Here is a 14090-nt window from a genome sequence, read left to right as displayed (position 1 = left end):
CTCCTCCACGGCATCATCTCCTTCCCCTCTTCGATTCTTGACAGCTTCATTTTCTTCTCCTCTTTGATTCTTGAGAGCTTCTCTAACCTTCTTCCTATTCTCTCTAGTGTTTCTCTTCTTCGTTCCATCTGCTTCCTCTCCTTATCTCCTGGAGTTATCCTCAACGGCCCTTCTTTCCGCATTTCTTCGACCCCTGGCTTGGGAGATCTGGCGATTGCTTCAAAAATTGGCACCCAGTCCGGTAGCTGCTCTCCACCCAGCTTGGTTCGGACGTGCCGTACGGCGATCATGAGCAGGACCCGTAGTATGAAGTGGGCGTCATTCCCGGCATGGTGAAGGTTCCAGACCTCATGTGGAATTTCGTATTCCTTGAGGAGACACTTTAAATTGGTTCTTTGGAATAGATGCCGCACAGCTGTGGTAGTGTCGATGGTGAAGACGGGGTTCAGGTTGATGTTCAAGCTCTTCATGACTGAGACCTCTGTCGCAGCCCCGTGCATGACAAGCACCACGTTCCGGCCTCCTACTTTGTCCTTAAGCGTTTGTCTCAATCTTGGCAACGACATGGCCCTGCAGCCTCCAAACGAGAATGTTGTCCGTCTCCCACTACCATGCTTGGGATCCTCGACGATATAATGGCGGGATTTAACAAGATGGGCCGCTAGGTTTTTGCGAGGGCTCGATGGCAGCCTAAGCTGCCTGTGGACCTGTTCAGCGTCAAGGATGGATACGCCAATGTCAAACTGGCGGATGCCCGCCTTGTCTTGGTGCAGCCCGTCAATGTCGATGCTCAGAAACCGAACATTTCTGAGCGAGAGGTTGGAATTTTCTAATACCAACTCGGACAGGTCAGGCCATGGAGCGCCCGATGGTTGGACTTGGTCGCCATATCCCAGTAGCCATGCCAGAGTAGCCGGTTCGTGTGTCTCTGACCGGCCTCTTACGGAGAAGTAACGAAATCGAGTCGTCGTCTGGATTGGACGCCATGCTAAGGTACTTGGGCATTTGTATTGGCGGGTCGCATTGGGGCGTGGCAAGCGAGGCCTGGCGAACATGATAAAGGCTGGTGTCGCATGATTGTTTTGAAGAAAGAAATTGAAGTCGTTGTGATTGGACAATGTGCTCCTGGCATTCAATGCCTCATTAAGTGCATAAACCTTGGTGTCGGTTGCATTTTGAAAGAGCGGCAGTTGAAGTGGGCAATGATTGGGCTAAAGTTTTGGACTGCTACCATTAAGCGCATAACTGGGATAGCCTTTAATTAGAATATCGTCTTATTGAGGGCATGTGCGGAGTATGCAATGAAATATTTCATTCGATTCAAGTGCCGAACTGTTATCAAAAATAAAAGTTCTCATACTCCTGCAAGAATTGCCCAAGTTCTGGAAAATTTGCAAAATTGAGTCCTCCAGCTTCCTCCAAAGCTTCAAAGCTGTCAAATTCTTCCATCAAATTAGGTGCTGGCGGGATGGCGGTGGCGACCATCATCATCTCGGTGGGAGACATCGGCCCAATCGCGATCTGTGGTTCTTGTTCCACCACGCCAGCCTCGTGAGGTTCCTTGTCGGCTTGACCGCAGTGTGATGATGTTTCACCAGATAGTTTAGTCTGGATATCCTTGATGGCTTCTTTGATGCTCTGCATCTTGCACCACATATTTTGCATAATAGCAGACTGACTTGCGAGCTGTTCGACCAGCTCCAGTGCCTCCACAACATCGGAAAGGTAGGAAAACCTCTTCAAGTCCTCAGTAGAGCACATTATCAAGAGAAGAGACGACAATGCGGTTTCTAAAAAGTGGTTAAACGTCTTTTGCTGGGCAATGTAGATGTCCGTATCCCGGGCCAGTTGCATTAAGACCCTGATCGAGTCTCGAGTGATTGAAGCCATGACATTCGCTTCAGTCGCGTCAATCGTGTTCAGCTCTGAGCGCGCCATGAACTTTCTGTGAATGATGATGCGCATTTGGTTGGCCCTCAAATAAAGAGCGAGACGCATCTTGTACTCTCCGCGCTTTTCCTTGGCTGGGTCAAACTTGTCGTCAATACCAGAAAAGCAAAGACCCTGTGGTAGGTTTTGTTGCCATTGTACGACTCGGAAGTTGAGAAAATCGCGTTTAGACCCTGATACGATAGACTGCGGTGTCTCAAGGATCGATTTCTGGACCTCGGACGAGATTTCGCAGTATGCAACCATCGACTTCAGGTAGCCACAAGAGAGGGAATTGTCCTAGATGTCCCATACGTGTTACTTTTCCATCCCAAATCCAAGTGCTCAGTGATAAAAAAGGCAGACGTACCTTTAAGCTTGGACGATATCTGACATCCGAGTCTTGAACTGCAAACGGCAGACCAGTTCCAAAGCTCCATCGTCGATCGAGGGTGTACACCGACCAGTAGAACTCGGGACTTATCACTCCTTTGTCATTTGGTAATACACGAGACTGTAGCTTGTCGGGTGTGTCTTCCAACTCTTGGAGCAGTCGAAACACCATACCGATTCCTCTCCAGGCCAGAATCTCTTGATCCCCGAGAAAGAAGAATATGCTCTGTGCTCATGTTATTACATGCCCCGCTGATAGCTTTCTCATCATAAGATTAGCCTTGGCAAAACTTACGCCCAAGATTATCAAGACCAGATCATCTTCGTTTAGGTTTCCGAGCTGGGACCGAGCAACAGCACCTCCGTAGATAGACTCAACAGAGGGCTTGGACCTTTCAGCTGAAGCAGGGTCGGCCAAAATCGATACAGTATAGAAAATGAGAGTTAAAATGTCGTCAAGGCGCTCCTGGTATCGACGCCCCGAGATATGCGCGTCATGTCTTTCGGAACGCCCCTGTGTGGTCCCTTGTTTGGTGGAACGTATCGTCTCTTGTAGTTCCTGGATATCAAGAAACGGGTATTGAAGGCCAATTTCGTCCTCATAGACTTGAATTACCTGCATCCAGTCACTCAGTGAGAGTGTTGATAAAGAGGTTCCAGTGGTGTTGATGCATTGTTGAACGAGGAACTTCATGCGGACCATTCCAGCTGGCTCTACATCGTGATCTTGTTCTTGTGGGACACTTCCATCTGGACTGATAGCTGTGAGACGTTGCCGTGCAAGGGTCAAGTAATAATCTGATGCGCCTGGCCTAGTAGGCGACGTGGGCGACGGAAGGCTTTGAGATGTTCTGATGACTGGCCCGTCAGTTCCTTGGCTAGCAGGACTCGGCTGGCTCTCTTTGGGTGATTTCCGCGGTCTTGTGTATTTCACTTCGGCTCTAAGTGCGACGGTAAGCATGAGGCCAAAGCAAGAGGTCGGCGCGACGCGACGGATGAAGCAGAAGTCGGCGCCGATTCGGAATCTCTAGAGACGTGGGACGGGCACTCACGGGCTACGGCCACCGGAGCGGAACCGAGTCGTACGCTCATAGACGCACGAGACACCACTATCTCCACAGCTCTTGCAAGGCTTGCCTCCGCTGCATTTTGTTTTGCGACGCTTGCAATTGTCGCTTCACGCCGCCAGTTAGCACGCAGTCACAAGGATTGAAGCAAGCATGAGAGGGTCACAGACCAGGCGACCGACGTGTATGGGCAGCGCCTCTTCTTTGACTGAGAAGATGCCGACGACATGGAGAGTGGATATCATTCCTCGGGAGGTTGATGAAGGAGGATCGTTCAGTTGAAGCACCATCAGGGATGGTGGCTGAGGTTGCAATGCGGGCTAGCTCACCCCGGCCCCCTAACGTAGGTTGCGGGGAGAGGACGAACAAGTGCCGAGGATGGGGTCAATCTTGCCTCTCGATAAGCACCTTTTGATAAGCACCATTCTGGGCCTCGCACATTTCGTGCGGTCGCATCAATGCCGTAACAAGCCGTAGCAAAGTGCTTGGAGCAGCCGTGCTGTAGCAATGAGGAGTCACGGGTGAAGATCATAGTTTACCATCGGCATAGTCTTGAAACGCATAAAAGTACACATCCAGGAGATGCCTCTCAGTACCAGGTTGGCCTGAGGAGAACGCGTGAGTCTGCGAACCGCCATCTTCACACTTTAGATACCGCTTCTCGCCCGTCAAAAGTATTTCAAGCGTAATTAATATCCGGATAATGAGAAGGCCATGTTAAACGCTTTACTCCACAGTAGATGCATGACGGAATCGGAATCGGAATCGTCGGATTCGGGTCTCGGAGCAATCCCCGCATTTTCGGCCAGCCCCGTATTCCAAGATCTGGGGATACCGTATGCGTGACGAATGAGAGACGGGCAATAGGTAACATCATAGCTCTGTAGATGAAGTTGCAGGTATTAAAAGGGCCGTAAGCTGGCCGTAAAGATGCCCCATTCGTTCCAGCAAAGTCATCGTGGTTACAGCTATTCACCATGTCTTCTCTAGTTCTCTACCTCGCCGGCGTCGTCGTCTTGTACGTACTGATCAGACTGCTGAACTCGACGGACATTCCCAAGATCAAGGGTATCCCGGAGATTCCGGGTGTTCCAATCTTTGGAAATCTCATTCAATTGGGGACGGACCATGCACGAGTCGCACAGAAATGGGCCGCCAAGTATGGGCCGGTCTTCCAAACGCGGCTTGGAACAAAGGTGAGTGGCCTTTTTTAAGCCTTTCTCTTGCTCAAGGCGCATCACTCACCCTAGCAGCGCGTCGTCTTTGTCAATTCATACGACTCTGTCAAGCATTTCTGGATCACCCACCAGGCCGCACTCATCTCTCGCCCAACCTTTCACACGTTTCACTCTGTCGTTTCGTCATCCCAAGGTTTCACGATCGGCACTTCTCCATGGGACGACTCTTGCAAGGCCCGTCGAAAGGCTGCCGCCACCGCATTGAACCGACCCGCCGTCCAGTCTTACATGCCAATCCTGGATCTCGAGTCCACGGTCAGCATCAGGGAATTACTTGAAGATTGCGAGAACGGCAACCGTGACCTGGACCCGTCCCCATACTTCGCTCGGTTTGCTCTCAATACGTCTTTGACGCTCAATTATGGCTTCCGTATCGATGGCGATGTCAACAGCGAGCTCCTCCACGAGATCACCCACGTGGAGCGCGAAATCTCCAACTTCCGATCTACGAGCAACAACTGGCAAGACTATGTTCCACTGCTGCGTCTCTGGGGAGCCCAAAACTCGGCGGCTGGAGAATTCCGGGCGAGACGTGACAAGTATCTCACAGACATGCTCAACGATCTGAAGCAGCGGATAGCCAACGGTACCGACAAGCCTTGCATCACCGGCAACATTCTCAAAGACCCAGAGGCAAAGCTAAACGAAGGTAACGTGACCAATCTTTGCACTTTATGCACGTTGCTTACTGTTATGTTCCAGCTGAGCTTAAATCTATCTGTTTGACCATGGTTTCTGCTGGACTCGACACTGTTCCCGGAAATTTGATCATGGGTGTAGCCTATCTCGCGACTCCCCAAGGACAAAAGATTCAAGCCAAGGCTCTCAAGGCCATTGAGGAAGTATATCCCAATGGCGAAGCTTGGGAGAAGTGTCTTGTCGAGGAGAAAGTTCCCTTCATTACTGCCCTGGTCAAGGAAACTCTCCGCTATTGGACTGTTATTCCAATCTGCTTGCCTAGAGTGAACATCAGAGACATTCCCTACAAAGACACAGTCATTCCCGCAGGCACAACATTCTTCATGGTAGGTTCTGTCTTTTGATCAATTGCGAAGACTCGACTAACTCTTTGTGTCAAGAATGCCTACGCCGCCGACTATGACGAGGCACGGTTCAAGTCACCCAACCAGTTCATCCCAGAGCGGTTCCTTGACGACAAGGAAATTGGCACTCCACACTATGGATACGGTGCAGGATCACGAATGTGCGCTGGCTCGCACTTGGCCAACCGCGAACTCTACACCGCCTACATTCGCATCATCACCGCCTTCGAAGTGCTTCCTCCCAAGGACAAGACCGATTTCCCCGTTATGGATGCGATCGAGTGCAACGCCAATCCCACGTCCTTGACCACAGACCCCAAGCCGTTCAAGGTTGGCTTGAAGATCCGGTCTGAGCCCAAACTAAGAGAATGGATTGCCGAAGCAGAGGAGAGAACGAGGGGCTTGTAAAGGTTGGACAAAGCATGGCTTCAGAGAAACTGAAGGGGCTGCGAAGGAAAACACATGGTGCTAAACTGCTGGGCTCGGGTTTTGCAAAGTTTCAGTAGATTGTATCAAAATTTTGTCTCGCTCTTGTAGTCTACACTTCTAGGAACAGTTTTCAACACAACGATAAACTCAGCTTGACGATGCCATGAAGTCATACATATGCCTTGTTGTTGTTATTATCTGCGATGACGAGTTTAATAATACATACTCTTTGTCACTGTGCCCAATGACCTCTCTATCCCCGTGGAAAGGAAGTAAGAAAAGTGCCAACCAAGGAGTCACTACATCAACAATGGTCCCTTATCGTAAGTTCCGTCTTGCACGACTACATTCGCAACTTCTTCTCTACTTCCTCGAGTGGATTGACAGTTCCACATCTCGGTTGCAGCATCGTCAAATGCCAAGTCTGGTCAGAGCTTTCTCCGAAGGCCCTGTCACCACCCTGGCAAGCAATATGGGGGCAGTAGCCCTTCCAAAAGCTTGGCAATGGTTGCCTCTATCGCTTCCTGTTTGGCAAACATTTTGTTCCCCTACACGATCCTAACATCAGGATTCCCTCAATTTCTGAATATCGGAAACTCCAGCGTCAACATCTCTAATTCCTTCCAGGAGACACCATATCTATCGGGGAACAGAAGCTACAAATGTCCGGATCTTCCATCAAGATTACACACGAGAGCTCACAGAGTACAAATCACACGTTGCAACGGCCGCATGCCCGACTTCGGAATAGCACAGCAGGGATTGCCGGACAATACAAGCAATAGCTGCGAAGATCCCGCCATGGTCTGATAGCGTACGATTCGCGGGAAATCCTGCTCGACCGTGTAGGAACACACAAGGAGAGTCTCGACCAGTCTTTTAAGAATTCCCGATGGCCAAGAAAAAGTACCAGGAGGAATAATGGACCACAACCGAGTTGAGCACGGGAAAAGCTGTCGCTGTGTCTTGTCTTCCCCAGGCACGGGCCGGCAACTGTGGGTTTTTCTGTTGGTTCTGCGCCTGTAAAATGACCCATAGGATCCCCATTCCTACCCAGTTACGCTGATCCCTCGTAAAACTCTACATCAAGTCAGAGACAAGTTTGTAGCTCAGAAACCCTGGCAGTCATGTTCTCGTCCAAGCTTGTCTATCCTTTGCTGGTCCCTAGGACACTATTCAAAACACCATAGGTTATGCTAGCTCGCTCTTTGGTTATTTAGCCAACGTTCAACACACGTGCGCATAGGGATAACAGAAGGGGATGGATACTTGGAATAGGTACAAGTACAGATATGTCCGAACCCCCTGCTATGTGCTAGAGTCGTTCACTTACCGGATAAAGGGCGGATAGCCCCGTTCAAACTGCTTCAAGGACGTAGCATTGCTGCTCTTTGGATCTAGCCGCATGCACTTTGTTGTTGCTTGGCACAATAGGATTCAAGGCCTGGAAAACTATGTTGGTCCACGTTTACAACACATGACAACATCGCCCCCACGTTATACCCCATCCGTGGTTAAGGAATTATTTTTCTTGTGTCAGTAATGCTATTGCATATCACATTGGTAGAAGACTGTTTGTTTTTCTAGGTATTTTTGAAGGGTCAAATCCATATGACACGACGTCTGAGACAAGCAACCTCGAAGAGCAAGTGAAAACCATCGTCTTCTAACAACATTCAACTTTTGCAATCTAACAGACTGTTAAGTCAGTTATGTCTATTTTAGGAAACCCCAAATCCCATCCCACCATGCAATATCTGTGCCGGGTCGTCGCCACCCTCCGTTGCTCCTCTAGTTTCCCGCCCACGTGCCAAGAGCACGCATGAGCCAATTCTGCGATCCCAGTTACATCGGGAGAGGCACAGCAGGTACGAGTGGATGAGAACGCCCTATGCAGGGGCGCCCAACAAGCATAGAGCCAACATACATTGCCATACGGAGTGGGCTCGGTTGATCTAATCCATCAGATTAGATAAAAAGTTAGCTCACCCCCAGCCTTCAACCCCAGGCAGACCCCCACCAGAGGATGAGCCGGGCCCTCGCCGCAGATCCATAGTCAGTCATCAGCCTATCAGCTCGCCTGAGGCCTGCAAGGGACTTCATGGGAAGACTCACGATGTGACCTGTTGGTCCTTTGCGCAGCAGGATGTTAGCCCATGATAGTTGTTCAGACCCACGAAGCCACGACCACAATGACCTTGGTGATGCTATGTACCTATGTTAATGAAAGACTCTCCGAGGTTATATGAGCTTAGAATCAAGTATATATAGCTGATCATCTTCCTGGTTTCAAGAAAGCATCCTCTCCCATCACCACAACAACACTCTCAATCCACAACATCAATCAACCTCCTCTCAACTCTTCAAGATGCTTTCCCCCGCCGTAAGTCACTCATTGGCACCATCAGGATGCTTTCGAGATCTGATTACTGACTTCTTTGCAGAAGCTTTTCATCGCCGTCATGGCCCTCGCCTCTGTCGGCGTTGCCGCCCCTGAGCCTGAGAAGCTCAACAACCTCGAGGCCCGCGCCTGCCCCGGAGGAAGCTACACCAAGTGTCTCGCCAAGCAGGTCAGCCAGTGCCAGGGTGAACCCCCCGCTGGCCGCCAGCAGTGCATGACCGTCTGGCAGGCTGTGTGCCAGCGAAACTGCTAGATGCTCTGTGGAGGATAGGATCTAGATGGGTCAATGGGTTGATATAGCGGTAATCTCAATTGGATATGGACCTGGTTGTTATAGTGGCAATTCCAATTGGATATCGGCCTGTTAGAAACTTGTGTCCCGCTTTGAAGTGATCCCAATGTCTCGAATTTAGACAAACAAAGCCGTAGGTCATTGACGAAGGCCACGCTTTGCCAAACCCTGCATCCTTTCTCGCGAGCACTACTATTCTTTCCAGATACTTTAGGCCTGCTGAATGAGATATCGCAAGTCCACAACAGCCGATCTAAGGTCAAAGAGTCGACCAAGTCACAGCTTGCAAGTGATTAACCTGACTCTGCATTTAAACTCTGTTGAACCCCAGGTCCGCATGCAAGACACGCATGGCTATGCTGTGGATAATCAAAGGCAGCCCACAAAGACAATATGATAATCACGAGATTATCGGTTAAGTAATCTCAATACTGAAAAGGATATCCAACAGCCAAACAACATTGGCATCACTTAGTCCTGATGGATTAACTGCCCGGTGTCAGGGATTAGTTACAAGATCAACATCCCTTGCATTTTCATATGACGAGGATCTCAGTCTTCAAGACCTGTTCGTCCTTGGCATCTGTACAATATCCCCGCAGCCAAGTCTGGAGATCCGGTTTCATCGGGGTACAATGCAAATACCCTGCATGATCAAATGTGCGGGACAAGATTGTATGAATGGAGGAGTGGAGAAACAAGAGATTCGACGGCAGTTCAACGGCCCCATAGGCTGAGCTGACAAAACATATCTCAATGGATGAGCGAACCTGCACGAGAGTGGTCCGGCAGTTGGCGATAATGGTTCGACGTTCGACGTGCAGTGGAATACCCCAGACAGGGATGCAAGCGAACACGGTTAACATGCAGGGTAGCCACTAACAAGATGAAGACGAGTACAAGACATGTTACCGTCCTGCCGTGCCAACCATCTATAGCCACGGAGTTGAACGTCCTCGGAGAGTCCGGCTTGCAACATGGCCATGCCCTTCAATTTCTGCCGTATCTAACCGCCCAAAGCCCCGATACCGCAACACGACCCCTTAACGAGGACCCATAAAACGGAGCCGAGGGAGGGAATTATCAGATGGTCCCTCCTGTTTATCAATCAGCTGCGGCAAAAATATGCAACGCGCCCTCCTTCGGATCCGGCTTCATAACCACCAACGCCTCTTGTCCAAGTTAAGCAGAAGAACCATGACGCAGATGACTGCAGTCTCTCACGCTCGCGTGCCCAACACGTGCGAGTGGATTGCTCACACCAAGAGAGGAGATTATCTCGTCCAGGTCGCTTGGCCTTTGTGTTGGGGAGAGGATCGGGTCGCGCCGGAAAATGAAGTTGTCAACACTCTGTGAGTGACGTCTCACCAGCAAGTCTCAACCACTATATCTGACCATCCGCAGCTACCTCGTAGACGGAAATGCCTACTTCTTCACAGCAGTCGACGTCACCCGCCGCCTGGAATTCACAAACAGCACACGCACCGTAGTTGTAGGCGTCGGCTATCCCCCCGGCAAATACGTCTACGACTTCCGTCGGGGACCTGATCTCACTCCTCCCAGCTCGGACGGCACATATGACCTGCCTCTTGACTCGAATGGAAACCCTCGCACCGACATCGAGTTTGGCGAGGCCCATGATTTCCTCGACTTTATCCAGCACGAGGTCATGACCCACGTCCACGACAAGCTCTTCCCCAAGGCGTCGCTGCACACTGGAAAGAAGGCCCTGTTTGGACATTCATACGGCGGCATCTTTACTCTCAACACCATGTTTACCAGGCCTAATCTGTTTCACACATACATTGCCGCGAGCCCCATCATCTGGTGGAACAACCACTTCCTCGTCAAGGAGCAAGAAGCAGCATTTATCGCCCGCGACAAGCCCGTTGAGCCACCACTGTCGCTGATTGTCACCTGGGGCACGGGCAAGCAGGATCTGGTCAAGAAGCCCGGCGAGTCGGAGCAGGATTTCAAGAAGAGACAGGACTGCTCCGAGGATGAGCAGATGAGGGACTGTGCCAAGGAGTTGGCGGAGCGTCTGGAAAAGTCACCGAGTGTGTCAAGTATCTGGACGCGCGAGTTTGAGGGAGAGGATCATGGGAGTGTTGCTGTTACAGGTCTTCAGCATGGTATCATGCAGTTTATTCTGGGGAAGGCCTGAGAGGATGAGTGGGAAAATAGAATGTGAGTTAGGTAGACTGTATGCTGTTAGATATGCGAATGCTTTGAGTTTACAACATATTAGCGTCAAGCTTCTTGCTAATTGATGATTGAATGAGACGGTCTTGGGAATTTCAATCACAATAACAAGTGAATCACCTATTCATGTTAGGATGATAAAAAATTGGTCAACTAAGTGAACATGGTGCAATTCGGGAGGCAAAAGATGCAATAGGCGACTCAACGCAACGCAACGCAACGCCACAAGGCGTAAGAAAAATTGCAATCATTTCACAATAACTTGGTCGCAATAAATACATGAGACTGGTGAGCTGCTGGGAGCGTGCAAGTCCATTATCTTCACGGCGTGTATTCAGGGTAGGTAGGTAATGGACGAAGCCATCCATTGTCAAGGATACATCAGTAGCGAAAGACAACGTAGTCAAGTGACCTCCTACTCTCTTGGGTCCGAGCTCACGTTATCCGTAAACGATAATGATGTTTCAATCGATATATACCCTGTTCAAGCCTAATCTTATCGCAGCCAAGGTCGATGCAGCCCCCATCACAGCCAAGACAGCTAACCAAGCCCCTCCACGGCCTCGATGGAGACCACCACCCACCACACCTCGAACGGTTTGCCAAGAATGAGCAGCCGATCCTCGGATAACGCAGCCGTCTTAGCATCAAGGGTGCCTGTTAGCGCCATGCACATTAAATGCCCGAGGCAAAAGGGCTGGCAACGACTTGTCTTGGCATGGTTGGGACGGCAAAAAAGAGTGAAACAAACGAGGCAATCCAATGCCCCCTCCTGTGGGCGCGATAGCTGCCCATGGTTTTATTAGGTGGTTTTAAACTAGCTACTAGGTAAATTTGACTTTGAACAGCTTCGTCCTCCCAACTGGACTTTTTACAGTCTGGAAATTGTACGATACTTCTGCAAGGCTACGCTGAGCGCTCGCCTCTTAGAAGATCATACCCTTGGTCTGGCGAAGCTTCCGGAGGTCGTAGTTCCTGACCAGGAAGATGGTAGCAAAGGCAAGGACCATGATGCTGGTTCCGGCAGCAAGCATTCTAGCCTGGCCGAAGCCGTAGGCGCGCTGGATAGCCAGGCGTTCGGGAGAGCCCATGGGGTAGGCAAGCTGGTAATCGATGACGCCAGCAATGTTCTCGGCCTCGGGGAGGGCGCTCTCGGGAAGCCACTGGAGAAGCTTGTTGTAGAAGGTGTTGGTCCAGATGGTGGCAGAGATGGTGCTTCCGAGGGCACCGCCAATGTTACCAGTGACGCTCAGGACGGCGAGGGCAGTGGCAACGTGCTGGTGGTCAACAGCGGCGAGGATACCAATCTGCATGCACAGAATGAAGACGGATCCAGCAATGGAGATGAAGACCTCGCACATGATGAGGTAACCGATGGACTGACCAGGACGACGGAAGTGGATCATCAGGCCTTGGGAGAAGATGTACAGAGGGATACCGACGCAAAGGAGCCACTTGAAGCGACCAGTCTTGCGAATACCCCAACCGACGATGAACAGGAGGAAGCCAGAGACGATATCGAAAGTGTTGGCAACATAACCGGCCTCGGCGGGGCCCAGGTTGTTGACGACCTGGAGGAACGAGTTGAAGTAACTGGCCCAGCAGTAGTAGCCGATCATGTAGATGAGATCCAACCAACAGACACCGACGACGGTTCGGTCAGTGAGGAACTGGTACTTGAAGAAGGGCTTGGGGGCCACGAAGCGCTCGTAGAGACCGAAGATGACGAGGACGACGAAGCCAGTGATGATCATGGCGATGATATAAGGGGTATCCCAACCCTGGGGAGCCATGCTGGCAATGGAGAAGGGGAGCAGGAAGATGACAGCACCAGCGGCGAACAGCAGGGCACCGGGAGCTATTGACACAGTTAGTATTGGTTACGCGTGAAACTATCTTGACCACTTACCGTCAAACTCCATGACACCCCAGACGATGGCCTCGGGCCAGGTACGGCCGCTGTCCTCACGGACGAGGAGACCAGCCTTCTTGGCCTTGTGGAGGTGCCACTTGAGGATGCAGTACATGGGAGCGGCGACGACGGGGAGGACGATGGAGAAGCAGCCAAAACCCCATCGCCAGTCGACGTTCTCAAGGAACTTCTCGGCCGACTTGGGAGCGGCGAAAGCAGTCACCATGTAAGGGGAGGAGGTGAAGGCGTAGGCGAGACCTCGGTTCTTGAGCTGAGTGGAATCGGCCGTGATGACATCGATACTGTAGGTGAGGCCGGACCAGCCAACCTGCCAGAAGACCTAGAGGCGAGTTAGAAGTGAGACTTGACGATCTGATAGCTTGCTTCTCTTACAGTGGCAGCGCAGTAAGTGGCAAAGTTGCGGCTGGCAGCCATCATGGCCATACCAATGGTGGCAAAGACGACCATGAGGAGGAAACCCTCAGCTCGGCCCCAGATGTCGAGAATCTTGGACAGGGGGATGTAGACGGCAGCAGTCATGATGTAGGCGACGGTGCTGATGACGGGCATGATGGAGTGAGACTCCCACTCGCTGGAGGCGTAGGGAGTCAAGGTGTCGAGAACCTTGGACTGGAAACCGTTGACGAGGTAGATGAACCACATGCTACAAGGAGGGTCAGCATTTCCAATCCACCAAAACAAACCAGAGTCAGACTCACTTGATGAAGACGGCAACCAGCGACCACTTGGTCCAGGTGAGGGTGATGGCCTCGGCGGCCCTCACACCGTGCTGGGCATTCTCAGTGGGAGCATCGCTGAGGTCGACATCCTCGGGAGGGATGCCGTCGTGGGCCTTTTCGTCGGCGGTCGCATTGGCGACTGTGACGGGGTCCTCGGCGGCCTCGTTGTTGGCCTTGCGCCCTATGACGGCGTTAAACTTGTCCAAGACTGCCATTGTCGGAGCTTTGTCTAGAGAGACTTGTGTGAAGATTTGCAAATACAAGGCAAGACTGAAGAGGGAAAGGAAAGAAAGAAGCTCGGATGCGAGCGCAACAGTCAATCTTTAAACTAAACTGTAAAACCACCCGCACGTACGGCTGAAAGAGACCTGGGCCACCTGTACCCCGGCTAGTGCTACATGTCTCCACACAAGGTCCTTTGGAAAAGAGTGAAAAAACAGAGTA

At 51.1% G+C, this 14090-nt stretch overlaps 5 protein-coding genes across 5 annotated transcripts; 3 read left to right on the top strand and 2 right to left on the bottom strand.

Moving 5' to 3' along the window:
* Positions 1-1338: 1338 nt before the first annotated feature.
* Positions 1339-3283, bottom strand: NCS57_01399600 (Fungal-trans domain-containing protein; the record flags this gene model as incomplete). The annotated part of the gene is made up of 3 exons (XM_053063613.1): positions 1339-2229; positions 2300-2548; positions 2618-3283. The coding sequence occupies 3 exons, from the start codon at positions 3281-3283 to the stop codon at positions 1339-1341; spliced, it is 1806 nt and encodes a 601-aa protein (XP_052906946.1).
* A 1083-nt stretch (positions 3284-4366) lies between these two features.
* Positions 4367-6078, top strand: NCS57_01399500 (Phenylacetate 2-hydroxylase; the record flags this gene model as incomplete). The annotated part of the gene is made up of 4 exons (XM_053063612.1): positions 4367-4585; positions 4643-5276; positions 5330-5652; positions 5707-6078. 4 exons carry the CDS (start codon positions 4367-4369, stop codon positions 6076-6078), a joined length of 1548 nt encoding a protein of 515 aa, XP_052906945.1.
* A 331-nt stretch (positions 6079-6409) lies between these two features.
* NCS57_01399400 (uncharacterized protein) lies at positions 6410-6909 on the top strand (the record flags this gene model as incomplete). Its single annotated transcript, XM_053063611.1, has 2 exons — positions 6410-6412; positions 6487-6909. 2 exons carry the CDS (start codon positions 6410-6412, stop codon positions 6907-6909), a joined length of 426 nt encoding a protein of 141 aa, XP_052906944.1.
* A 3008-nt stretch (positions 6910-9917) lies between these two features.
* NCS57_01399300 (uncharacterized protein) lies at positions 9918-10956 on the top strand (the record flags this gene model as incomplete). The annotated part of the gene is made up of 2 exons (XM_053063610.1): positions 9918-10144; positions 10197-10956. The coding sequence occupies 2 exons, from the start codon at positions 9918-9920 to the stop codon at positions 10954-10956; spliced, it is 987 nt and encodes a 328-aa protein (XP_052906943.1).
* Positions 10957-11920: 964 nt separating this feature from the next.
* Positions 11921-13861, bottom strand: NCS57_01399200 (MFS domain-containing protein; the record flags this gene model as incomplete). Its single annotated transcript, XM_053063609.1, has 4 exons — positions 11921-12852; positions 12904-13246; positions 13300-13570; positions 13626-13861. The coding sequence occupies 4 exons, from the start codon at positions 13859-13861 to the stop codon at positions 11921-11923; spliced, it is 1782 nt and encodes a 593-aa protein (XP_052906942.1).
* Positions 13862-14090: the final 229 nt, after the last annotated feature.

Source organism: Fusarium keratoplasticum, chromosome 12 (genome assembly GCF_025433545.1).
Source record: "Fusarium keratoplasticum isolate Fu6.1 chromosome 12, whole genome shotgun sequence".
Taxonomy (NCBI): domain Eukaryota; kingdom Fungi; phylum Ascomycota; class Sordariomycetes; order Hypocreales; family Nectriaceae; genus Fusarium; species Fusarium keratoplasticum.
This window is presented reverse-complemented; position numbering and strand designations above follow the sequence as displayed.